Source organism: Larimichthys crocea, chromosome XXII, assembly GCF_000972845.2.
Source record: "Larimichthys crocea isolate SSNF chromosome XXII, L_crocea_2.0, whole genome shotgun sequence".
NCBI classification, from domain to species: domain Eukaryota; kingdom Metazoa; phylum Chordata; class Actinopteri; family Sciaenidae; genus Larimichthys; species Larimichthys crocea.
In genome coordinates this window covers 1,701,949-1,728,053 of record NC_040032.1, presented here as the reverse complement: position 1 = coordinate 1,728,053, position 26,105 = coordinate 1,701,949, and the positions used below count along the sequence as shown (strand labels likewise).

Sequence of the window (26,105 nt, the reverse complement as noted above, 5' to 3'; positions counted from 1 at the left end):
AGCAATGTTCACGGTCCAACGTTTGCTACTTTAATTTCGTTCAGGTGTAATTACAGCTGAAGTAAATAACAAATTGTGACACCACATCATTCACTGAGAAATAATAAAATTTATAAGAATAATAACAACAGGAACCCTAACAAAGTTAAATAAGGCTGAGATGCAGCCTCAGCTCAGACACGGTCATACGGGCTGTGATGAGGCTGTCATCGGTCGGACAGCGGCGGAAATGAACGAAACCCGGCGACTCTGGAGCAGCGTCGGAAAACATGGCGGCCAAGGCGCTTCGGCAGCGAACCAGGCGAGGAAGTAGACAAGATGCAAACAACGTGAATGTCCCGGCCGAAGCTCGGCCACCGAAAGAGGAGAAAGGCAACGACGACAGCAAAACAACAGAGACCCGACAAGAGTGAGTATGAGCCGGGAGAGGAGGTGTTAGAGCCCGGCGCTGTGAGCTCCATCCCCCGGTCTGACTGACAGCTGGAGCACGGGAAGCTAGCTTAGCTTACTTTGATACGTGAAGCAAGTTTGAGCGTAACAAGACGATAACACGGACCGATAGCGTCCACGCAAGAGCCCACGGGAGCGTGGGTTTGCAGCAGGTTGACGTATAAGGACTGTTAGGTTGCATTTCCGCTCCGATAACTGGTTGCATGTTATTTCATTTTAATACATAACGCAGTGTGTCAGCTTCATTCATTCACACACTGCCAGCTTTATGACAAGTGACACCAGCTCACGGTCAGCACGGACACGGAGGGTTATTTCAGATGAGTGGTGTTGTTGGTGTTGTTGTTGTTGTTGTTGTTGATTCGTGGCTGAAATATTCAGTGTGACAGTTTGTGAGATGACGTGTCATAACAACAACGTAACGTGCGGATCAATGCTAAGCTGCAGCTGACAAGACTAATCTAACTAATCTGATGATGGGGGCGAGCCAGAGGAAACACTGCCACTCTGAACACTCATGAAACACTGATTATTGTCATAGACTTTCATAGATCATAGAGGTATTTCTCACTGGTTATGTAATACAGCTGTATGATGTCAGCAGCTCATTGTAGAGACATTACTACAACCACACATGATGTAGATATTTATGCAGGATTCAGTGATTTGGAGGTTTATTTTGTTACACACAGTAAACAGATAACATTTAAGACCAGTGTGAAAACCCACTGCAAATGTATAATGAATAATAATATTGATAAAGCTTGAGGTGATGGAATTATGCTACTATGACCAATAGTAGGCATGGCAGTAGCTCAGTCTGTAGGGATCTGGCTTGGGAACCGGAGAGTATCCAGCATGGACTGGTAGCTGGGGATGTGTCAGTTCACCACCTGGACACTGCTGAAGTGCCCTTGAGCAAGGTACCGAACCCCTAATAACTGCTCCCAGGGTGCCGCTATGTGTGCCTGTCAATCACTCTACCATCTCTCCACATATGAGGAAAAAAGACGTTTCCCTCAAGAGAGATCAAAAAAGTATCTATTCTGTTCTTCTATTGTAGTAATAATTATGATGATAGTGATTGTTACGGTAATCATAATTGTGTCAGAGAGACAGGGCTGATTTTAAAAAGTAGAACAGACAACAAACAGAAAGCGAAATGTGAAAACTGTAACTGGAAGAGTAGAGGAGGACTGCTGTGCAGCTGTAGCATATCATAACACATCATTGTACTCTGTCTTTTGATACAGTCAGTGATAGCGCTCGGACACGCTTCGCATTGTGTTTTCTCTGACTCAAAGTAAGTGTGTTCCACCAAACACATCTTGACATTAATAACAACAACAATAATAAAGTCGGTTTAGTGTAACACCTTTCACACAACATGGGTGTGATGTGAGTGGCAGCAGCGTTCTGGACCATTTGACAGAGCAGAGGCGGCTTACTGAGGCCAGTTGAAAAGGGAATTACACTAATCTAGCTGGATATCATAAAAGCTGTGAGGGAATTTTCTCTTCTAGCAGGACACACACATGAGGGTCACAGGGCAGGGTAAGGATAGTGTTAGATCTTAGATCGTTAGAGGACTTCTCTCCTTCATATTCGGATCAGCTCTGTGTGGTTAGAGAAGTAGTAGTAACTGAGGTCAGACTGTCTTCCCCCCTTGACACAACAGATAGGTATGCATAACATAGAAATTTCTACAGTCAGATAAGAATGTCGGACCACTAAAGGGAAACATATTTCACATTTAATGACCATTTATGGACACTGTGATGACATTATACAGATGAGCCAGAGAGGAAAGCTTCTTTATAATTGAGGTGACATTCTGTCATGACAAGTGTATTCATCAATCTTTCATTCTCATTGGCCAAGCTTCAATAAACCTTTCAGCAGAAGACACCTTGGAGTCTGTGCATTTACTATCCACTGACTGAGCTGACCACTGATGAATTCTCAACGACAAAAGTGTGAATAACTATCTGTAGCTCTGGTTTCTTAAGTGGAAGAATCATGAAACATCTGGAATGTTGATCCAAGTTCATAGACTGATCAAATGTGACACTATTTGTAAGACAGGACTTTACAGTTGGAGAGAGCAACCTTTGAAGCTAAGCAGTCTGAAGCCACGATAACCAGCATCAGTTAAAAGACCGTTAGGTTGTCTGCTTCTGTTGGCTAGATAGATAGATCTTGTAAGGTATTTCTGCATCAGTCTGATATTTCTTTCTTTTTTTTTTAATAGGTCAATAAGTCGTGGAGGACAGGTATGGGCTCCAGAAGGTTCGACTGCATTTAAATGCCTGCTCTCTGCACGTTTCTGCGCGGCTTTGCTCAGCAACATCTCGGACTGCGATGAAACCTTCAACTACTGGGAGCCTGTGAGTACTACTCACTGCTGTCAGAAACCCCGGAGTGGAAGAAACACTTCTTTTCTTTTAACTCTTCATGTTCGTAATTGCTGTGATGACTGTTTTGACAGATGCACTACCTGCTGTACGGCACGGGGATGCAAACGTGGGAATATTCTCCATTGTACGCCATCAGGTCGTATGCTTACTTATGGCTACACGCTCTTCCTGCTTGTTTGCATGCCCACGTTCTACAGACAAAAAAGGTAACGAACTTGAACAAAACTGTAAAATATTCTCCTACATTAGCTCGCCTATAACATAATCATAGGTTATTTTATTTGTCCTGTTGTATAGTATGAAAATGTAATGTAATGAATGTTTGCAGAAGTTTCAGACTGAATTGTGAATTGTGTGTTCTGATTGTGTTGCAGGTGTTGGTGTTCTACTTTGTACGATGTCTCTTGGCGTTTTCCTGCTGTGTCTGCGAACTGTATTTCTACAAGTGAGTTTACACACGTAGAGCTTTGGGTTACACATTTTGTGCTGATTATGTAGACATCTATATACCGTTGGTTTGTTTGTGCTTGTGACCTAGGGCAGTTTGTAAGAAGTTTGGTCTGCATGTGGGCCGTCTGATGTTGGCATTCCTCGTCCTGAGCACAGGAATGTTCTGCTCGTCTGCAGGTTGGTCACGTTTATTCCGTCTCTTGTCATTTCTTCACAGTTCTGTCCATTTTTATTATGTACTGTCTTCGGTAATTGACTGTCCGCCTTTCTAACTGCCTCCATGCAGCTCCTCTTGAATAATTTATTGCAGAGCTTCTATTGCTAAATCAGCACACTGATCAAAGATACAGTGTGCAGTATCCATTTTAGAAGGAACATTTCAGATATCTGCTCTGCGTGTTCTCTTTATTTCCCGGTTTAGATGAATGAGACTGGTTCTTGTTTGCTCATCATTTTTTGGTCATTCATCCTCCTCCAACCTTTTTTTTTTTTTTTGTTCTTTCCCCACAGCGTTCCTGCCTTCGTCTTTCTGCATGTACACAACGCTGGTTGCCATGACGGGCTGGTTTCAGGACTCGCCACCATTAGCCATTATGGGTGTGGCTGCTGGTGCCGTCGTTGGATGGCCATTCTCTGCTCTGATTGGGTAGGACTGTAAATCTTTTGTCTTTTGTCTGACAAACTTGTCAAAATGTATCCCTCTCAATACTGCTTGGGTTTATTTCTGCAGGGTTCCAATTGCCTTCGACCTGCTGGTGTTAAAGAGACAGTGGAAAACATTTATCACCTGGTCAGCTGTTGCTCTGCTTCTGCTGCTGGTGAGGATGTATGATAGACATTATAGTGGAAAATATGCAAAATGTATGTTTATGTTGTATTGGGTGCATTCACTTTCCCCTCTGCGTGTCTTTCAGGTACCACTAGTGGCAGTGGACTCTTTCTTTTATGGCAAACTGGTCATTGCTCCACTCAATATTCTTCTGTATAACGTCTTCACACCTCATGGGCCCGACCTGTATGGTAATATACACAAGCACACTTCATGTTATATCATGTCGACAAAAGTTTTTATTCATTTATACATGCATAAATATACATTTGAACTTGAAAATAAACACAGTATACCCAACATACGGCGATGCAAAATGATCCGTTGCCCTCCTAAGATTTTCTCCTTCAATGTTAATTCTAGCCAACGTGTGTTTATATGATGCAATTTCTGACTTTCTGAAATTCTACCTACTTTTTAACATCCGGAGCGACTGTACTCTTTCATAATCTGAGGATCGCTCGGGCAGCTGTGACCAACCCGCTCATATTTAGGCACTTCTGTCTGGTCCCCTAACAAAGCCATACACTAACATTAACTCCCTCGAGCTGATGTTAGCAAACGTTCCATCAGTAGATGGACACTATTGAGACAGTTAAGGTGTACAACACCGGCAGTGATTTAGCACATTTGGGGTATTTGTCACTGGCTCATGGAGAAACATGAACAATTTAAAGCTGCGCTCTTTTTATTGGACTCTAGAGGGCATACTGTCATTAGCACTGACCATATGAAACCCTTTGAAAGTGTGCCAAGAGGTTATATCGCTCTGACTTAAGTTGGCAGTGATCAGGCAGCCTTAATCCACAGACAATAACACAATATTTACAGGACCTTTGGACTTGAGTTTCCACCATCAATATTCAGTGTTTTATCAGTTCATTCAGTGTTATACAACAAATTCTTTGACCATCCCCTTGGTGGATCAACTTTTTTTAAAATACATATACAGTCATGATGTTGTTACTGTGAAACTCTGCGCGCCAGCTGTAATATTTAGCATGTTTTGTTTTGTTTGATTTTCAGGTACAGAGCCATGGCATTTCTACTTTGCAAATGGGATCCTGAACTTCAACCTGGTGTTTGCTCTGGCACTGTTCTCTCTGCCACTCACTGCTCTCATGGAGACACTGTTACACAGGTTCAATGGTGAGGACTGTGAGCACTAAAAACAAAGACTAGATGTTGTTATTTCATGCGCTCTTTTTGCGGGGGATGGAAAGGGGGTCAGTGATGACGCACTCAGGTGCTTTCAACTCATTGTCTTGGTGCTCTCATGTTTACATTCATGAGCACAGTGTAACAAGTCATTTCAGGAAACAGACTGAATGTTGCTCTGATGTTATCAGACCACTATTTATATCCCATGTCTATATGTATGGTATGTGACATCATAAGGTTGTTGCAGAAACAAAAAGGTGATTTGACGTGCGCATGTGTGTTTTCTGCAGTGCAGAACCTGGGCCGTCCATACTGGCTGACTCTGTCTCCCATGTATCTGTGGATGTTGGTTTTCTTCACCAGACCTCATAAAGAAGAGCGTTTTCTCTTTCCCATCTACCCTCTCATCTGCCTCAGCGGAGCAGTAGCCCTCTCCTCTCTACAGGTTTGCTTCTCTACAGCTTTACAGTACTCTGTGTTGGTTGACTTCAGTTATATTTGACCCCTTTTAGTCATAAATGTGCATATAAAGTGAGCTTTTACTGATTCATTTCATCTTCTGCAGAAATGCTACCACTTCCTGTTCCAGCGGTACCGACTGGAGCACTACACCGTCTCCTCCAACTGGCTGGCTCTGAGCACAGTCGCGGTCTTCACAGTTTTGTCACTGTCTCGCTCTGTTGCTCTCTTCAGAGGTGTGTGTGTGTACCCACAGACACTATACAACAACAAAAGCAACAGTTTAAGATGCATGAAATCATCATTTTTTTTCTCTGTCTACAGGCTACCATGCCCCTCTCGACCTGTACCCAGAGTTCCATCGCATTGCCAAGGATCCGACTCTTCACTCCGTCCCTGAAGGCAGACCTGTAAGCGTTTGTGTTGGCAAAGAGTGGTACCGCTTCCCAAGCAGCTTCCTCCTACCGCACAAGTCAGTACCCAGGATTCCTCCATGGGTCTGTAAAAAAAGGAAATTGTATTTTGTTATATCCATGTGTGGCTGTGATTGAGTCATCATCTTCTTAATCTCCAGCTGGCAACTGCACTTCATTCAGTCTGAGTTTAAAGGACAGCTGCCTCAGCCATACGCCTCCGGTCCTCTGGCTACACAGATCATTCCGGATCATATGAACGACCAGAACCTGGAGGAGCCGACCAGATATGTGAGTCACTCAGATACGTGCTCATCTTTTGACATACTGACTATGTGGTACTAGCGATGACCCTTTTTATTGTACAATTTTGACAGGTGGATTTACGGCAGTGCCACTACTTAGTAGACCTGGACACAGAAGAAGAGACTCCGCTTGAGCCACGTTATGCAAGCAACAAAGAGGAATGGAACGTCATCGCCTATAAGCCTTTCCTTCAAGCATCAAGGTAAAATGAGAAAAGCTTAATGTGTGTACTTTGTACTCTTGCTAAAACCTCATTGTTAGTAAAAAAAAACAAAACACGACTCTTCTTTCTCAGGTCGTCTCTTCTCTTCAGAGTGTTCTACATCCCGTTTCTATCAGACCACCACACCACATACAGGCGTTACGTGATTTTGAAACCACGGCGGCAAAAGCAGCCTCGTAAGCGGACTCACGGCTGACCTTTGAACCTCCACGTGCTCCCCAAGTGCAAAATCTTCAACGACAGAAATCAGTCACTTCCCCTCAAAAAAAGCTGGCGTGTGTGTGTGAGTGTGTGATTGATGAACACATGTGCATGCATGTGTTCTATAGTCTTTGTCTCCTGAAACATTTGAAGATGATTGAAGATATCACACCCTTTAAGGACATTATGTCTGCTTTTGGGCTTGTTTGTGTGTGCGTGGGAGAGGGAAATGTGTAGGTATGCAGGAATGCGTGGTCGGTATCAGCTGGACCTGTTTGTCAACATTTTATCGTTAGTTTTTGTGTGTGTAAATGAATGTCTTACAGTGAGTGCACACTACAAGATTTCACATGTATTGAACCCGGGACAGGCTGTTGCACACACACAATAAAAGTGTTTTTCTTTTCATACTTCACTTGATGTGGCCTGGATGGGAGAATCTTTCATCTAAGAAATCTTGTAGTGTTTGCTTGTGCGCACTTGAACAGTATCTCATTGTGTGCTCTGTCAGGTGTGAGTGCTGAAGATGAATGAAAGCAAGGGTGCGTTATTAATTTAACTTGGAATGTTAATAAAAACATGATTGACAACCATCCTGTTTTTTTGTTGTTGTTTTTTATCGGGACATTAAAATCACTGAAACACACGCACACAGATTCATTTTTAATCTCGTTTTATTTGAAGATTCCTCATGTAACAAACATACAAACCACTCTCACTTACAGGAGAGATGTCAAGGCATTATACATTCTGAATAAACAACAATAATGACGATGCTATATTTTATTCTCTTCAGTAATCATGCCACTGCTGTGGTCAGGCTGCAGGCGCTCAAGCTGAATTCACTGTATGAGCCACCTTTCCACTTGCTAGCATTGTCTTTGGCCGTCTTTAATGTACTCATTAATTTACTTGACAGAAAGCCATTAATAAATAAGGGAACAATCAATCAGTGAAAGTTAATCCAAGATCTGGACATCTTACAATTTAAGGCCACGTCGAAACACACTTGCAGTACATAAAAATATTCAGCCGTGGCTCCCTCAAGCAGTAATGTGTCTTAATCGGTTTGATTTATATAACGTAAACTTGGGTATGATTTAAACAATATTTTCAGGCACAGCAAACATGAAGGTCCAAGACCTGAATTGTTGTCCTACCAAGCAAGGGCAGCATGACAAGGCCATGCAAACAGGCTGCTACACACACACACACACACACACACACACAGACCCACGCGTTGACTGTCCGTGTCACTCATCATCACTACAGTCTCAGATCTGACACATTTCATGCTGTTACTCGACAAAAGTTGTTTGGCTTTAACTTTAGCCGCTAAGGAGCCCCAGGTTTCCTGTGTGTGCGTTTGTTTGTGGTAATTTATCTCAAAGTGTTTGTTCCCAGTTAAAGCAGAACATCAGCTGAAGTGATCGGGGTCTATAGAGGGGTCCAGAGAAAGTCTTGACGACTCAGGTAGAGAGACTCGTGTTGAAAGAGTTCCAACAATTTAGCTCTCCACTACAGCAAACCATGCAGATTGTTTCGATACGTGTCCCAAGTTTTGCCATATTTGTCTCAGAGATAATGCCATCACATTACTATAAGAATGGACTTTAATATGCAGAAAATTAAAACGGTGTCTAGAATAAGCTGCACACTCTTCAGAAGAAAGTAGCTGCAATGAAAGCTGTAGTTCTGTGGAGTAGCCTGAATTTTTTTTATGTAATTCTCCAATGTTTGAGCGCCACAAACAAAACTTCATTCATCTCCATTTACCTGGGCTGGAGGCAGAAATCTCAGGGACACACAAAACTATCATCATGGCTAGACATGATTAGAATAGATCAGATAGAAGTGAGACGATGTTTCTTTGTAATTTGGGTAAATAGACTCAGAATTTATCACAAATTTGCCACATGGTCCTAATGTACCACCAGGCTACAGGCTGACTTGTGGGGCTGGTGAAAAAATATAACTTGAGCATGTCCTCACCTGATTTTAATCTCATACAAACTATTACAACCGTACGTCTTTTGCCATTCTCTCATCCTCACTAACGCTCACATACACTGCTATATACACACACAATAAATGAGCTGTTTAAAGGATCAGTAGTTTTCTCTGTTGATCCATTCTTGCTCATTGAAGTATCTCCCTCTGCCATCAAGAGTCAGGCCGTTCCGGTAGCAGTCCAGATTTGCCTGGTAGGATTTTCGGTTTCCATAGGTCCCGAGGCTGGTTTGGTAAGTGTCCTCCTTCCCATTGGTGATGTATGTCTGATAGAGGTCAGCCTTTACTGTGCGACTTCCAGCCCTAAGTTTGGGGTCATAGAGGTCACTGCCTCCTCTATCATACAATCCATGGTCCCCATACACACTACTGCCGTAATGCTCACTCTTTGTCGTGCGGCGACCTAGACTCCTGTCATAAAACTCTCTGTGTCCAGTGGAACCCAGACTACTGTCATTCAACTCCTTCTTTCCTGTGCGACCCAAGCTGGCGTCGTAGAAGGTGCTACGTCGCCCAAGGCTGAGGTCATTGAGGTCAAAGTTGAGGAAGCAGCTCTCTGTGCTGGCAAGCGTCACAAAGCCACTCTCTGTGTCCCGACCACCCAGGTTGTCATAGTCACCTGTGGGTGTGTCAGGAGAGGAGCATAGAAAAGAGGTGTTTTTGGTGTGTGGGCGTGCCGAAACCAGGTCATCATCCTTCTGGGCGCGGATGACGTTGTAGACGTCAGGTGGAGTTGTGCTGGCACCGAGGCCCAGGTCTGTCTGGCACACTTCTGATTTCTGCTGTTTCCTCTTTCTGTCTCACACACAGAGCAGCATACATGACATTTTACCTCACACATTAACAGACTGAACCAGACAAGGTGTGGAAGGGGTGACACATGAAACCGTTTCCCTAAAATTAATATATCTTCATTTGTATTGAAAATGATGGTGTTAATTTGACAATTTTTGTGTGAGAAAATATATTTGTGAAGCCATCCTATCAAAGTACTACTGTAGTGAAAGCCTGATGAGGTTCATTGTATTAAGGGATATATACAATGTATCCAGATTATGCATTTTAACTACCACAGTTTGTGACATGACCTCCTGCCTGTTTATGATCAGCAGCTCCATGTGTTGTAAACAGAGATGCATGCGAAGAAGAAAAGCCAAGATTTTAAACATTATAAAAGATATAATAATCCTTTGATTATTATATAAGCCAAAGGATGTACTGTATATCATTAACTTCATCAGTGTAAGCATGGCTGCATGTAAACGTAAATATTAGTGGAACATTGCTGTTGTCATTGTCATTAGCCATGTAAACGGCTTCGTTATTGCCTTTTTTTGAAATAATGACAAAGACTGGAATATGTTGTGCGTGTAAACAGAGTCAGTGTTAGTTTTGGTCTGTTATATTAGTGTTACAGTAGATCAAAAATGAAATGAATGTTTCAGATGATTGTTGGAAATCTTCAGGTGAATTAAAACCTTTGTTCGTCTTAAACGTTTTTAAAATTTGTTTTGGATCCTCACCGTCTGACGATCAGTTTGAAGCAGCAGACTCCAATCACTGTCAGTAACAGGAGTATCAGAGGGATGGTGGGAATGATGATGTAAACCAAGTTCAGAGCTAAAAGAGAGACGTTGACAAGAGAGAGAAAGAGATTTAGTCAGTGCCACGTGGTTGGTGTTTGAATGTGGCAGCACCAGAGTAGCGAGTGTGTACTGAGTCAGTCAACCTGTACTCCCCGGTTTGTGGGTGCCCGAATTCCACGGCACAACAGATGAAGGGAAGACATCTGTAATGGAACAACCATGATGTTCAGACTGTCTATTGAGCACACACACTTTAAAAGTATCTGAAATGTCTGAAAATCATGTGTTGTGAAACAATCATACTAAGCACATTTTACTTGTTTGAGTGGAGTTGGGAGAAGGGGAAGGCTCCGGTGTCTTCTCTGTGGAGAAAATGAATAACGGTCAACAATGTGTTCAAATATTTTCTATTCAAATTAAAAGTATGTTGAAATACTGTATCAGCAGTACCCGCAGTGTATTTGCAGATGAAGTTGTTCTTGGTTTCACAGTTGTCGTCATTCCACTGAAACATGTAGAGCCCTCCCAGACCGGGAGGAGCAGATGGTTGGTGATACATCACCACACACACCTCATAGCCACACGATGGCTCATCCCAGTGCCAGTTCCTGAATGAACACAAAGCACATGTACGAAAATCACAACAACAAAAAAATCATTAAAAAAATTATTAAATAAACAAAATAAATAATAATTAAAAAAACAAAGATCCAGTCCTGATGACACCAAAAGGCTCAGTACTTTCTTGGTACTGCCTGCATTAATGTCAGATTTTGCATATATCATATAGTTCCTATTACATTTTCTTAGACAACATTAGAGAGATTTCTAGCATATTGACCTATATTTTCTTATTGAAGTTATGTCTGTATCTGTGTATACATGTTAGCCAACCAAGTAAATCATCAATCTGCTTATCCTCACCAGGGTCACAGTGGAGCTGGAGCCTGTCCCAGCTGACTTAGGGCGAGAGGCGGGGTACACCCTGGACAAGTCCCCAGTTCATCACAGGGCACATAGAGACAAACAACCATTCACATTCACATTCAAACCTACAGGCAATTTGGAGTCACTAATTAACCTGCATGTCTTTTGACTGTGGGAGGAAGCCGGAGTACCCGGAGAGAACCCACGCAGACACAGGAGAACCTGCAAACTCCACACAGAAAGGCCCCAGGTCGGACCAGGAACCTTTCTTGCTGTGAGGCTAACCACTGCACCACTGTGCCGTCCCCAAATAAGTAATAAGAAACGATATTTGTTTACATACTTGAAAAAAAAAAGTCACTATCAGTATTAATTGTGCTATAGACATTTTTCATTTCAAATTTGAATTCTAAAGGCTCTGTGAACGTGGCTTCAAACACAACCCTATTTTCAAAAAAGTTGTCACGCTGTGTAAAACGTAACTTTAACAGATGCTTCATGTTGTCAGACCAAATTTGCTGACATCAAATTCAAGATGGCCGTATCATTTTATGAACAAGTTATATGTGTCAACATTTTATAAGTTGTCTTTGTTTCTTGGAGGCAAGCTTGCAGTAAAAACAACGTCAAAGCTGAGCATCTCATTGAGCATCCACAAAAGTCTCTGCGAAAATACATTTCTGAAAACTGTGTAGGTGTGGCAGATCACGCTTTGATTGACAGCTCCATCGAAACTAAGAAGAGGAGAAGAGAGAAGAAGAGGAGCAGCAAAACATATTTTAACCACCTAAATAATCAACATCAGTTGAAATGTATTTATATTTAGAATATTTTCATTGCTTTTCTTTGCTCTCAGACAGCCGGGGTACTGAAGCTGTTATCTACGCTCTCTTCAAAGCCACCAGACCAGACTTCTTTGACAAAAACATTTTTCAGAATATTTCCACATCTCACTCTGTGAATTAACGTTTTAATCAAACCAAACCAGAGCTGGTGATTGTTGGAACAACAGAAAGACAAGACAAGACGTTTGGTGAGTTTCATTTTGTTTCTGTCGCATTTGACACTTTCTGAGTTTATTCATTATTATTATTATTATGAAGTTGGCTTCTTTGGGCTATGGCTGCTTTGATGCAGACGCAGTGAGAGCACAGGTTTTTGGTTTTGTGCGACAACTGACGCGCATGAAATGTCTGAACATAACCACGCCCAATTCAGGAAAGTTTACCCAACTTTGAATGACAATATTGTGAATCTGGATTGAAACAACTTTTTAGATGCTTATGATGTAAGTCAGTACAGAAGCATATTGCTGCCAAGGCAGAAAAAAAAAAGATTAGTGTCATGTTAAAAAGTGAAACATTTGGGGTGTTGGTTGGCTCAGTTGGTAGAGCATCTTCCCCATGTAGGCTTATTCCTTACGCAGCAGCCCAGGGTTCGAGTCCGACCTGTGGCTCTTTGCTGCATGTCGTTCCCCATCTCTCTCCTCGCGTTCCTGTCATTCTTCAGCTGTCTCTATCTGATAAAAGCTCGAAAAGGCCTAAAAAATATATCTTAAAAACTGAAACATTTCACGTTTTCACATGATACTAATCTGTTTTTATTTGTCTGGCATTGCAGCAATATGCTTCCATAAATGCATACAAAAACATACATCCTTCATCAAAAAATTTACCAGAGGAAAAGAACCTGATATTTCACTTTATTGCTCTAAGGTTCACTTTTGACCCCTTGACCCTAGATACCTGCTACCTACCTAAATGTGGACTTGCTGCCGTCCAGCCAGTAGTACTGTGGGGAGCAGTCTGAACTGCTGTCCTCATCACCATGGTTACGGCGAAGACCGATCCAGAAGTCTCCATCAGTTGGGCGGAGCTCTGTGATGAGCTGCTGTATGATCTTCTGCTCAGACTCCGACTCCACGCTAAGCAGATGCCCTCCGTCCCGCCTGCAGGCGAGCTCCGCCTCTGCGAAGTTCAGCCTCCTCCGGAGCTCGGAGAAGTATGCCAGCTTGTAACACGGCTTCCCTTTTCCCGCCTTGCACACACGCTGACCTGCAACCACACACCCGATTACCAGGGACGTCACTAGGTTTAAGAAACTGGGGTGGCTTAGCCCATAGAGGAGAAAAGTTATTGAACCGAAAGTTTTTTCAGAGCACCAATTAAAGCTTTGTCAATCAATTGATTAATCTAAGACGATGACGCCTCCATACACCCACACACACACACACAGTAGAGACGAGATAGCAAGTCCCGAGCGATCAGAAAATAAGATGTCTTTCACAAATTGTCGATACAAGCAATACTTCACCTATACTGAGATGAAAGATAAGAATGTATATGTGAAGTGCAGATTGTTGCTGGGGGAAAACGTTTATCCACGTCTGTTACCAGTAACGAGTTATTTCTACAACAGAGTAATTACGTTACTAACGCAGGTACTTTTTTGGAGGAGTAACTAGTAACTATGGCTAAAGAAAATGGAAAAAAAATCCCAATATACATTATTCGACCCGGCCCAGCCCGCCCCGCCAATAAAGTGGAACATTCTGTACCCGCACCGTCCCTCCCCGCGGGCGGACCGCGGGTGCCCGCGGTTTCGGGCCGGCCCGCGCATCACTAGTGTGGAGTCGAATCTTGGGAGTTCGCCCCGGAGAAACTACTTCGGCCCTGGAGAAGACGGATCTCCCCTGTGTTTCCCGACCACGGTCAGGAAACGAATAGCGGGAATGGTTAACAGAAGTCATCTCAACTAGCTAGCAGCAGCTAGGAACTTTCCGAGCTGGCCAGCTGGGATTCAAACACGGAACATTTTGGTTTATTAATTACATGGAACTTTTCTGCTGTTAGCTAAGTGTTACTACCAGCAGTGATGAATGCTTACTTTCTTGAAAAAGGCTCTAATGTCCATCCTTCACCCATGCGTTCGCGCTCTGCTCTTGCCGCTGTGAGGTTCGGCTCTGTGTACTTCAGAGGTAAACACACAAGCGGCAGTGAGCAGGGGCCATGGACATGGACTGGAATTTCAGTGATGTGGGCGTTCTCTATATGAAAAAGTGGAATGGATTGTATAATGACGCACTGAGAGGAGGAATGTGTAGCCTACCTCTGGCTTCAAATATATCCGCTTCAAGAGCCAAACATCCGGCATGGGGTCAGGAATGCAGCAGGCCATGAGAAAACCAAAGATAGACACTCAATTGAATCAAGAGTTCATGTCTTTACGCTGTATTGTGATTGTTGTGTGCATCTTACCTGTGATGAGACTTGTGGCTGCAGATGGATCAAAACACAAAAGCAGGAGGTGACAGAAGATTGTGAGTAGGTCCATTTTTGTCAGTTATAGTCAGTTCACCACCACCTTTTGTATTTCAGTTTAGGCTTTTTTCCATCCCGCTCGTCTGCTCATCTGGTCGTCAGTGGAGCTCAGGTGAAAGCAGACAGACTGAGCTGTGGCGTCAGGTGGAAGAAAATGCTCTAAAAAGGTTGGAATTCAAAGAGAAAGCTAAAGAAGCGCCACGGAGGCAAATCTCCTGTTGTATCTGCTGAATGAGAGCGTGTGTGAGACAGAAGGAGGAGCAGGAAGAGGAGGAGAAAAGACTGTGCGTGTTTGGGAGGGGGCTGTAATCTGTTAAGAGCAGTCTTAATGATTGGGAGAAAAGGCTGCATCGATCGCAAGACATCTAATCATGCAAGTGCTTCTCATCGTAAATGCTGACAAGAGGCAGATTTCACTCCTTTCTTTATTACTTAAGCTCTGGTATTATCATTACAAAAGTGTTACATGAAAATGATCTCCTGTAACTCAATCAGAGGTATTTTGAAATATTTCTCTCCCCCATTAAGGTTTATTGCAGCGTTCTTCCCTTATTGTGTTACAATGCAACATGGCTGACATCTCCAACAGGAAAACTTTGTTTCAAATCTTAAATATTTTATATAATAATATCTTAACTATTGATATTAAAGATCAGAAATAAATATCCTTATCACCCAATAACTCATTTGTTTGATCTGATTTGACTGACAGTGACGTAAATAAAGGGCCCGTCCTCCAGTCCTACATAAAGAAAGTACAAAGGTCTGCATTAATTTAACATTACATACAATCAACAACAAACAGAGTTATATTTAAGTACCTTTACATATATATGAGCGAAGTCAGCAGTGAAGCACCTTCATCAGACGACATCACAGCACATTCACCTATCAGGACTTTGGCCCTACTGCTACACCCATCTACTGTGTTCAAGAAGATTTCTCTCACTGAGGATGTGTGGTTGGGTTTGACTTGATTGAAAGTGCCCTGACAACACAAGTAAACAACCCCATGACTTCACATTTTTTCCAATGGAGCCCTGCCCACTTAATAACCGCTTCGCTGAAGAATTGACAAAAAATGTGTTCATGTGTGTTCATCAGTCAGAGTACGAGGCTCATAAATGAAAACGATAAGTTTAAAGGTCTTTAAACATGTATGGGTCTAAAATGAAAACAAAACAGAAATAAGGTCACAATGAACATGTTATATCACTGATTAAACAACAAGATATAATGCTAATTTGTCTAAGCTATGTTTTTTTGTATTTGTTTGTATTAAGTTTTTTTGTTTTTGGGTGTTTTTTTTGTATAGCACTTTAAAAACACCAAAGTCGTGACAGATATACAATAGACTAATGACCTCAGTGAGCCAGGCTAGCTGTTTGCCTCTAGTTCCAGTCTTCTCCTAAACATAATGTGAGCGTGTTCAGCAGCAGCTGCTACGTCTTGTGTTGTTGCACTTGCTTGATGGTTAGCAAAGTTGTCAGCTTGCTTTTTAATCATAAGTAATGTAACTACAATAAATACACATGTATAACTGAATTGCACACACACACACAAAAAAATCTGATAAAATAAGTGCTAATGCTTTGAAGTCATAAGTAAGAATGAATACAGACAAAAATAGACTTTATTGACAGTCTGTAATTCATTTCAGTGACTCAGCTCACATCACGTCAAATCATTCAAATGAATATTTGACATTTTGAGATTAATATCAAGGGAGCTTCCATCGGTGTAATGGGACCAATAAAATTTCATATTAAAGCATCTGCATCAGCAGAAGCCATGGATGCATGTGAGCATGACCCGCTTTTCTGAGCACAAATGGGGGAAAAGTGTATGTATGCACTTCTTAATGGTAGTAATTTCTAAAATGGCCCATAAGGTTGATTTAGGGCTTGCAGAGAGACAGATCAGCCAGTTGAAACAGCAGGATGCTTCATCAGGAATATGCTGTGCATGCTAGTGTTGAATAAGGAGTGAGGAGGGGGCGAGGCTGCCCAGAAAATACTGTCGGCATGCATGCTGCTCTATCCAAACATCGCTAATCAGTTTAGGTGTAACAGATTGATTACAGGGCTCCAGCTTTGTTTAAATCGAAGGCATGGTATAGGATGTTGGCATAATCAGGTGATGCCTTGAAAAGACAAAACAGAGAGGAAACTGAGTCCTCCAGAGGGATCGGTCCTCGCTTTGAATTTCCTCCTTCTTTACAGCTTCTGAGAGGCTTTCATTCAATTAAACCTCTCTCATTCGTCCCTCCTCTCACACAGTCTGTCTTCCTCCGTCTCTGCCTTCTCCTCCCATCCCTCTGACCTCCTCCCTCTCTCTCAATTAGTTAAAGGGAAACCAGATGAATGTTCCCATGGGGAGCCAGTACATCATTGACCTCACACACACACACACACACACACACATACAGACACTCCCATAGAGAAACCTAACATTGATGTTCACTACTGTTCTTTGATGTTCGGACGTTCAAACCAATACGCATTAGAAAAGAGAATTGCTAAATGTGTTTTTTCCCTGACAGCGTAATAGTCAACAGATCATAGTTACACTACAAAATAAACTTCCACTGTCCGCAACAAATCATTTGTAATGCAATGGCCCTGTTTGTTTGTGGGCTGTAAAGACACAGCAATGAATGACAAACTCAGTTCATTCCTATCTCAAAGCCAGAAAGAGAAAGAGAAAAACTCAATTACTCACCAAAAAAAAAAGAACTTAAGTTTCCGCTAAATTCAATTTGAATGATCTGAGTTGGCACGCTGCCAGACTGAGTGTCCGCATTGCGTAGACCTGCACAGAGAGTTGGAAATGGGCCCTGAGTCACTGACCTGAGGGGGAGCTGTATGGCTCCATCAGCAGAGCTGATCCATAAAAGAGTTTGATGAAACCTTTTAAGTGCTATAGTATTTCTTTTAGTCATTCCTTCTTAAGCAGTTTTGGAAAAAGCCTCAGAGAAGGAAATTATTTAAAAGTATTTGATTGTGAATGCATAAACCTTGTGTCATGTATCATTTTATATAAAATTAACAAAATACATGGATCAGCATTGTTTTATTGATGTAATTAACACACATTACGAATGTAAATGATCTTTTCTGCCTTGTACAATCAGAATTATAATATAATAAATATCTTCAGCAAAGCAAGCAGGAACATCACACTGTCACAACAAACTCTGATCTATGGTGCTGACTACTTAAAAAAAAGAAAAAAAAGAAATGACAGCATGCAAATGCATTTAGTTTTGCAAAAACTCCATTGGTGAATAGTCGTCTGTGTTATTTGCAAGGATAGATTTGAGAAAAGGGATAACTCTGAAAAGATTAATATGGAAATCTCTGGAGGTCGGGGTTGACTCGTAGCGCTCATCAGGGGAAGCAGCGACCACTTCCTCTGTTCCCCAGCTGACCAATGCAACCTGTGATTGAATTGGTTGGTTAGTAGGTGACACTCATCTGTGTTATACTGATGGAAAAGAACAACTGTTTACCTGTATTGTGCGGTTCTCGTAGCTCTTGAACACAGCACCTCCAGAGTCACCTGTCCGAGCAAATACACACACACAGACACACACACACACAAGGTTACACAAGAAATAATGTGTCACAGTTACTCTGACTGAAACAAACAAAAAAGCAAGAACTTTAATGGTTTACTTAAAAGCTCAAAAAGATTTTTCGTGCATCTGCACATTTAAAGGATTATCTTGATGTACCAGCGTGGGCAAGTGCTCCTCATTGTGGGAATTGTTGGGTCTCATAATATATGTCATGTCACGACCTGCTCTTTAGGGAAAAGTGTCATGGGATAACTTCTGTTATGCTTTAATGTGAAATGAACTGATCTGAACTAAACTGAACTGAATTCAGTTTATTTAAACTTGTTTGAATTACATTAAATTGAATTGAACTGAACTGAACTGAAATGAACTGAATTATTTTACCTTGCCTTACAGTACTTTTCTTATATCAGACAAAGATATTGGTGCCTCAGTATGTTTGAATATGTGAATATTTAATATGTTTGAATGCAATTTACTGTTTATTGATTAAATTGCTTACCTCAAAACAAAGATGTTTATAGGATAACTAGCTGCTCCTCTCTAACTAGGGTAGAGTTAGGTTTTATGCATGTAAAAGAGCAAACATACCTTTTCGTGCTATATGATCTCTGAAAGGCTGCTGACCACCAGTGCACAGGAAGTTGTCAGTCACAGCGTCTTTGGGATTATTTGTTGTTATGCCTTTTGCCCGCAATGCATAGCTGATGCATTCATCTCTCTGCATTGATAAGTTGGAAGATGAAACCATAGTTCAAAGTGACTTTGAGTGAACAATGAAGAAAGCAGGGATACACACGCATAAGGCAAAAACAAAACTGATAATTGATAGATCTTGAATAAAACTTACATTATCACCAATCTTAGCACTGACAGTTTTTTCGTATAGCTTGTTAAGGTCGATTTTGGTCAAGAAACTCAGTCTTTCAAGATGATTCTTTAACAGCGTCTGTTCTGTATTAAGAGAACACAAGCATACATTCAATTATACCTGAGGTATTTCGTTTGAACTGCAAGGCCACTGAACTGACAGAAGAAAATTTAGTACCCTCTCCTTTCTTTAGCAGTGCAATTAATAAATACCTTTTGTATCCACATGGTTGAATGGTCTAGTATGTTTCTAGAGTGAACTCACCTTGGTCCTTGCAGGTGGAATCAGCACCCAGTTTTAGAGCAGTATTAGTCTCCTTGGTGCAAGGTATGCAAATAGGTCTGAAGGAGTAGAGGATGATGTTCCAGTAAATAACTTTTAACACAGGTTTTTGCAGGTATGCGGAGCTGTTTCATCAGTAAATTCCCAGACTGAGAATGTAAAGACCAAATCTAAATATGAACATCAGTGTTTGAAGGACATGTGTTCTCACCTAACAGTGACAGAGATATCAATAGGGTCCTTCAGCAAGATGAGAGCCACATCATAGTCGTAGAACTCCTTCACACCCTCATTCACCTTAGCATTAATATTGTACTTTGGGTGTAGGAAGATTTTTTTGACTTGTAGATTTCTCACTGTAAAACACAATCAATCATGTTATTGTTGCTGTCATGATGGACAATAGAACAGACAGTGAATTAATCTAAAATAATTTATGACACTAGGTTTGGACTTTGAAACTACAAAAGCAAATAAAAACCAAAATAAACTTTACTAGATATTGTAACAATTATTTTTGTGAACTACTCTGACATGTTATGCCATGTTCTGGTAAATAAAAAGAAGATGCATGAGAAAATATTAAATTCAGAATCACCTTTCTCGAAGAAATCAACTGTGACATGCTCAGGTAAATTCTCAAATATGAAGCAGTGAGCAGCAGTCAAGACAAATTCTTTGGAAATCAGCGAACCCAGGCAATTCTTGTGGTTGTTGTTTGGATTCTGAAGTTTTGATGATAAAGAAACATATAATATGGTTTAGTAGATATGTAACACAGAAAAGTAAAAAGCAAGCAGTGTTTGGCTGTTTTCATGTCTGAATAATTATGTAGAGAAGTAGACAGGGTAGTATAGTCAGTCTTTTAAATGAAATGCAGAAATATTCACCCTAATAGAAATAAATGCACCCCATGGATGCATTTTCCTCCTTTTCTCATTGTCATCTGTTTTCTGAAACTCCTTGTGAAGACCACACAGACCTTTAACATCGTTTTCATCTGCATAAAACAAACAAACATTGTTGCTCATGTTCATGGATCCAGTTGTAGAGATACACAGGGGAACATGAATATCTCATTGTCATGCCAATCCAGTGAAGGAGAGAGAAGTTAAGTTAGTAGGATTCATCCTCAAAACATCTACAAAATTTCATGTCAGTGCTTTTTTAAAAATATTTCATTCTACACCAAAGACTAGCTATAGCTATAGATCTTTCAGATGTTTCTATTTTTGGTTGTTCTTCTATTTATTCGGTAAAAAATCTGTATTTTTGTGGTTTTAATGGTCTACTCTTGAAATGGATATTTTATGGTATATAATGTGGTCTAATGAGTCCACTGCTACATCAGTGGTGTCAAGCTACATAACATAGAGAAGCACAGATTAAGAGTGATTGTATTGCCTGTTCTTAAGCACTTTAAAAAAAACGATGCTCAGGCTTCCACTGCTGATCATATCATATGATCATATTTAATTTCTGTTATATTAGAGGGCTGAAATTGATAAATACTAACAGACAACAAACTTACCAATTATATCATCAAAAGCGTCATACATTTTGTCAATGCCCTTCACTTTGAAGAAATGCTTTTCTTCTGCCTTCCCAACTGTGAATGACTTCAGGTCGTCATCAAAGGTCTCAGCTCCAATGGCAAAAACATAAACGTCTGCAACACAATGTAACGTAGGCTTTCATTGTTGCATTAAATCAAATTCTGTTGTTCAAGCTGCTCGATAGCTATTGTATAACAGTGAAAAGTTACGGTGTAGCATGTAACAGTGACGCTGTGACAGTGAGTATAGCAGCAGAAAGTTGAACAACAAATTAAAAATAAAACTCACCAAGATATTCTTCCCTTGAATTAACCTCTTTTTCACCAGTCTGGTTCATGTACACCATGTCCTTGATTCTTGCCAAAGTGGGTGCAGGTGAACCGCCCATATTATAAGCACCTACAATGAAAATAAATGTATATTTATGATACCTCATCCACATTTACATACGATCATTTTAATACAGTGTTGATTTGATTGCACTTAAAATTGTTAATGGTAGAAACCGAGTGAAATGATGCATTCGATTAGTTAGATAAGAATATTGACAACTTTAATATCAATGTGTTAAATATGAAATTAGCATACCACAAAAATATTATCTCTTTATACCCAATCACCCAACCCAAAAATGATCCATCTAAACACTCACTACTGAAATAACATGCCATTATTACACTTCAGTTTTTGTTCTTTTTAAACAAGACATAACAAAATAATTACTGAGCTTTAAAGCTGGTGGTGGGTGGACTGGACCTTAAGACAGGCTAGCTGTATCCCCTTATTTCTGGTCTTTATGCTAATTAACTAATAAAGCTACTTAGCCGCTGAATGTAGCTACACATTTACCAAACTGATATGCAATAGTTACAGCATGGATATTTAAATCCCTGGTCCATATTTAAATCCATAATTAGCCTACAGTGAAAGAAATTGTAAATCCATATGACAAGAGGCTAAAATTACCATCTGTAAAAAGGATAATGACATGACGATGGTCCTTAAAGGCGTTTGCTCCAACTCGCGTCTTTATGAAAGACATTCGCTCCCAGAAAGTAAAAAAGACAAGGTTCAGATCTGTTCCAGTAGAACTTCTGTCTTTGAGTCAAAACACACACACACATACACGGTTAAACAAGGATCAAGCTGTACATTAAAACAGCTTTTCAACAATATCTCAGATCTAATCACCATTTATTCCAAATGTATCCAATTTCTCCAGGATGTCTTTTCGAACATCTTTTTTTTCCCAGAAATCAAGAATATTGACAACTTCCTCTATTTCAGAGGAGAAAAAGACGATTTCATAGTTTGGAGACACGGTAAAAGATGAAATCTGTGGAAACAAAATTTAAAAAATCACATTGGTTAAACACAAAGTGGGTGATCTTTAGTACTTCGTGACATTTTGACATGCATGCATGCAAAATTGTTGAACTGCTGTGAAATCTTTTGTAAACGCAACACCTCCTTATGTATGAAACTGCTTATGGTTGTTCTTTTGTTGAGTAATTGAGTCATTTATCAGTAGAAAGAGAATCTCATAGTGTGCATTGACAACAAGCCAAGGGAACTGCGCCAAGCAGCATCAGTCAAGATTATGATGTTTAATTCATAATGAAATTTACTTCTAATGGGCTGTTGTGCTGGCAGCTGAATGAGATGGGAATATGTTTGTACATGTTATGTGTACAGGGTGCCAAATGTGCTTCTGAAAGTGAGTCTGACAACGTAAAAGTCTCATATGTCATCTCATACCAAGTATATGCTAGATCTTGACTTCAAAAACTGAAATCCACTCCTGCCAAAGGGATTATGATTAAGAAATAATTGATTATTAATGATAGTTATATTCTACTAAGAGAGTACTCTAGCATGCCATTTTATTCCTTACAGAGAATTTCAAATGACTGATAAAATGTCCAGACTAGTCACACTAGTTGCTGCATTTTATAATTACTCAGCAAATTTATTGCCAGGATCCATCAACTGCAGTCTGTACTTTCACCCCATGTGCATCCTGTAAAATGACCCCACAATCAGCAAAAACAATCTTACATCTCCAGTCCCTGCACAATGTTGATGACTGTTTGCAAATTCAGCACACTGTAAGTGGGGCAACCCTGTGGTGTGATTGCTGTCTCCATTAAAAAGTGTTATAAAAGATACTGTTATATCATTTTGGATAAAACTTTGTCTCTAGTGTTATTACTCCTATTTAATTAAGGCACAAGCGGCCTTGTGTCTTACCTTTTGAATTAGTTTTTTGATAACAGACGTTGTGTTACTGATGTATTTGTCCTCTATGCTCGCAGAAACATCCACTGCGATATAGATGTTAAGTGTCCCCTCTTTTGAGATCCTCAATTTTCTTCCCTCCGGTGAGCCATCTGAACAATTCACAACAAATGATGTTATTGTTCCATATGCATAATTAGTACATTGGAGGAAAATAGGTTGATCCTGTTACAGGGTACCTGCACAGTTTCTTGTTAGATTGATAAATACAGGTATTATGTCTTTACACAGAGGAAATCACTACAAAAACATGTAATAGCCAAAATTATCATATAGCATTCCTATTAAATAGTGCTTATAATCAGATTCATTCTAGGAACTTACCAAGTGGCTCTTCCTTGGTGAGGGTATTTTTGATGGCACTGCCAAAGGCCTGTGATATCTCTACTGAAGTGTCATAGGTGTGTTTGTCTGCACACAGCAAAAGCCACATGAAGAAATATTTGTTAACAAAGTGATACAAAGTGTCACCAATCACTAGCTACTTTGTGATGCTCAGCAATGATCCCTCACTGGCTTCCCACCAATCACCAAGTAGCTGTATCTTTCAGGTGGCTGCATTTTTGAAAGGGCACACTTGCAGTGCAAAATATTCCACCAATTTTCCAATTGCTTCACTTCACTTCCAGATAGATGAGTAAATTAAACATTGTTGAACATTATCTCAAGTGGTGGAGAATTCTGGTAAAAACAATTCTGTAAATTAACTTGACGATCATTGATTTTGAATGTCGCACCAACCCTTTATAAGTGTATAAGCTCTATTTGATCAAATGGCGCAGAATGTCGACAGTATTTGTAGGTATCATTCTTACAATAGCACTCTGGCTCCATGCCAGTCCATTGGCCGTTCTCCTGACACACTCTTTCACTTGACCCCACCAAAAACAGGTTGCTGTTGCAGCTGTATGTCACTTTGTCGTCTATTCCAAACATGTTCCCTGCTCTTGAGGCACCAGCTGGGATACCGGGATCAGCGCAGTCATCTCCAGCTATGACAAAAAAAGACAAAGGTCTCATATGAGGATGAAGTAGAGAAGAAGAGGGAGAGGTAGAATGCTATTAAGGACTCACCGTCATGGCTACAGATGGTAGTGGAGCCGCTCCACTTTCCATTTGGTAAGCAAACACGCTTGGGTGAGCCTCGCATTCTGTATCCAGAGTAGCACTCATATGTGGTCTCGTTGTCCACAAAGTACTTCTCCTGAGGAGGGGAGACGTTTCCATTCTCTAGCACATTAGGATCTGGACATTCAACAACTGCAGAGCCAAACAAAAGCATCTGAGTTATCATGTAGGACAGTCAGTCTGAGGCAAAGTGAGGAACATCATTGTCACTATTATAACTCACGTTTGCATTTCTGAGGAAAATACGTTTTGGGTCGTGGTTTCCAGGCGCCGTTAGCCTGGCAAATGCGGACCAAAGCCGGATATGGAAAGTAGCCCTCAGGACAGTTGTAGATCAACGTGCTGCCTGTCAGCAGCTCCTTGGTTAATTTGTAATTCCCTCCAGCAATTTCTATATTTTGCGCTGTGCAATTACACCAAACTTCACCTCCTGAAAAATAAAAGACCATTTTGGTCATGGAGGTTTAGTAATGACTTTACAACATCTGTATCTGTAGCCTTTAAGATGTGTTGCTGCATTGTTTCAAAGTTAATATACATGTTGTGTGTTTACATACGATCGAACTACTCATATTGAAAGAACTCATTGCTTTAGTGAGAACAAAATATGTATCATTTAAAGTTGGCACTATAAACAGCACAAGTCTCATTTTATCGTTTCTCTCACATTATTATTCAGACTGGTGATAAAATATTGGATGGTAGTTTTTCCACTGAAAATGTACTTTCAATATTCAGGTGTTAATAACTGTTTTCAGCAGCAATATTAAATAGTTAATTACCATATGCATTGTTGTTATTTCAACCCTCAAGTTAAAATTAGGTTAAGTCATGTTTACTAAAGCAGTAAATTTAAAATCCAAAGTGCTAAAGTAAAAGTAGCTCACCCATAGAGAGGAGACATAAAAGAGCAGCAAGCCAGCTCTCCTGTCGAAATCTCATGTTGAATCTTAAACTGGGAAACAACGGCATGAAAATGAGTTGGCTTTGCAGGAGCTGTGGATTTATTTCAAAATGGACAGTGATGTCAAGAAAGAAGAACTGGAACAAAGACCATCCCGGTACTTATTAACCTGATGACAAATAAAAGGAGATCAATAATGTGTCATAGACAACATCACAATCCCACAATTTCTTTACAGTTGCATTAGACCTAAATAGTGGACTAAAATATTAAACCTGAGAGATGTAGAAATAGGTAAGTAAGTAGTAATAAGTATTTTAAATGAACTATTGCCTCCTACATTTTAATGTAGATTCCTTCTCCCAGTATTTGATCCTTTTCTGAAAGAAATGTTGAAATAAACTCAGTGCTGTTGATGTTACCTGTTCAGTTTGACTCTTACTCTCTTAACTTACTCTGTCCTGTCCTTGATCGGGTCCATCATTGGATTTGACAGTGTGTGTACACGTTACACAATAAACAAGTAATTGTGAAACCAAGGCAAAGCACAAACATTTGCTTCATCATTTCCCAAAACCTCTAGGCACTGCTGAGCATTGCTTATTGACATGTTGATTCAATTATTGACTGGAAGCCACAGTCACATCACACTGGTTTAACTCTTTAGCTCTCTCTGACCCATACAGTCATTTGAGTGACTCAATCTTTGTAAAATCACGTATTAAGCAGATTAT

General features: G+C 40.5%; 3 protein-coding genes across 6 annotated transcripts; 1 reads left to right on the top strand and 2 right to left on the bottom strand.

Moving 5' to 3' along the window:
* The first annotated feature begins 162 nt into the window (after positions 1 to 162).
* alg9 (ALG9 alpha-1,2-mannosyltransferase) lies at positions 163 to 7,502 on the top strand. The gene is made up of 15 exons (XM_010744575.3): positions 163 to 409; positions 2,702 to 2,837; positions 2,939 to 3,073; positions 3,242 to 3,312; positions 3,406 to 3,494; positions 3,828 to 3,963; positions 4,048 to 4,135; positions 4,232 to 4,337; positions 5,173 to 5,295; positions 5,598 to 5,752; positions 5,873 to 6,002; positions 6,091 to 6,238; positions 6,341 to 6,470; positions 6,557 to 6,687; positions 6,781 to 7,502. Exons 1-15 carry the CDS (start codon positions 270 to 272, stop codon positions 6,902 to 6,904), a joined length of 1,842 nt encoding a protein of 613 aa, XP_010742877.1. The 5' UTR covers positions 163 to 269; the 3' UTR covers positions 6,905 to 7,502.
* A 63-nt stretch (positions 7,503 to 7,565) lies between these two features.
* On the bottom strand, positions 7,566 to 16,256 carry layna (layilin a). 3 transcript variants are annotated; one of them, XM_019253200.2, is made up of 9 exons: positions 15,574 to 16,256; positions 14,690 to 14,911; positions 14,541 to 14,561; positions 13,189 to 13,486; positions 10,956 to 11,113; positions 10,823 to 10,867; positions 10,649 to 10,708; positions 10,443 to 10,539; positions 7,566 to 9,714 (listed from the first exon to the last, which is right to left on the bottom strand). In XM_019253200.2, exons 2-9 carry the CDS (start codon positions 14,763 to 14,765, stop codon positions 9,018 to 9,020), a joined length of 1,452 nt encoding a protein of 483 aa, XP_019108745.1. In that variant the 5' UTR covers positions 14,766 to 14,911; positions 15,574 to 16,256; the 3' UTR covers positions 7,566 to 9,017. The 3 variants fall into 3 exon arrangements, with proteins under 3 accessions (XP_019108745.1, XP_010742878.1, XP_027129496.1); XM_010744576.3 differs by having other exon boundaries at positions 14,690 to 16,256; XM_027273695.1 differs by lacking the exon at positions 14,541 to 14,561 and having other exon boundaries at positions 14,690 to 16,256.
* A 1,549-nt stretch (positions 16,257 to 17,805) lies between these two features.
* Positions 17,806 to 25,477, bottom strand: LOC104929932 (complement factor B-like). 2 transcript variants are annotated; one of them, XM_010744578.3, is made up of 18 exons: positions 25,355 to 25,477; positions 24,691 to 24,897; positions 24,414 to 24,599; positions 24,155 to 24,331; positions 23,664 to 23,750; positions 23,292 to 23,431; positions 22,233 to 22,377; positions 22,008 to 22,139; positions 21,330 to 21,440; positions 21,017 to 21,154; positions 20,376 to 20,485; positions 20,084 to 20,210; positions 19,697 to 19,841; positions 19,468 to 19,544; positions 19,183 to 19,286; positions 18,924 to 19,053; positions 18,264 to 18,313; positions 17,806 to 18,191 (listed from the first exon to the last, which is right to left on the bottom strand). In XM_010744578.3, exons 1-18 carry the CDS (start codon positions 25,437 to 25,439, stop codon positions 18,012 to 18,014), a joined length of 2,331 nt encoding a protein of 776 aa, XP_010742880.3. In that variant the 5' UTR covers positions 25,440 to 25,477; the 3' UTR covers positions 17,806 to 18,011.
* Positions 25,478 to 26,105: the final 628 nt, after the last annotated feature.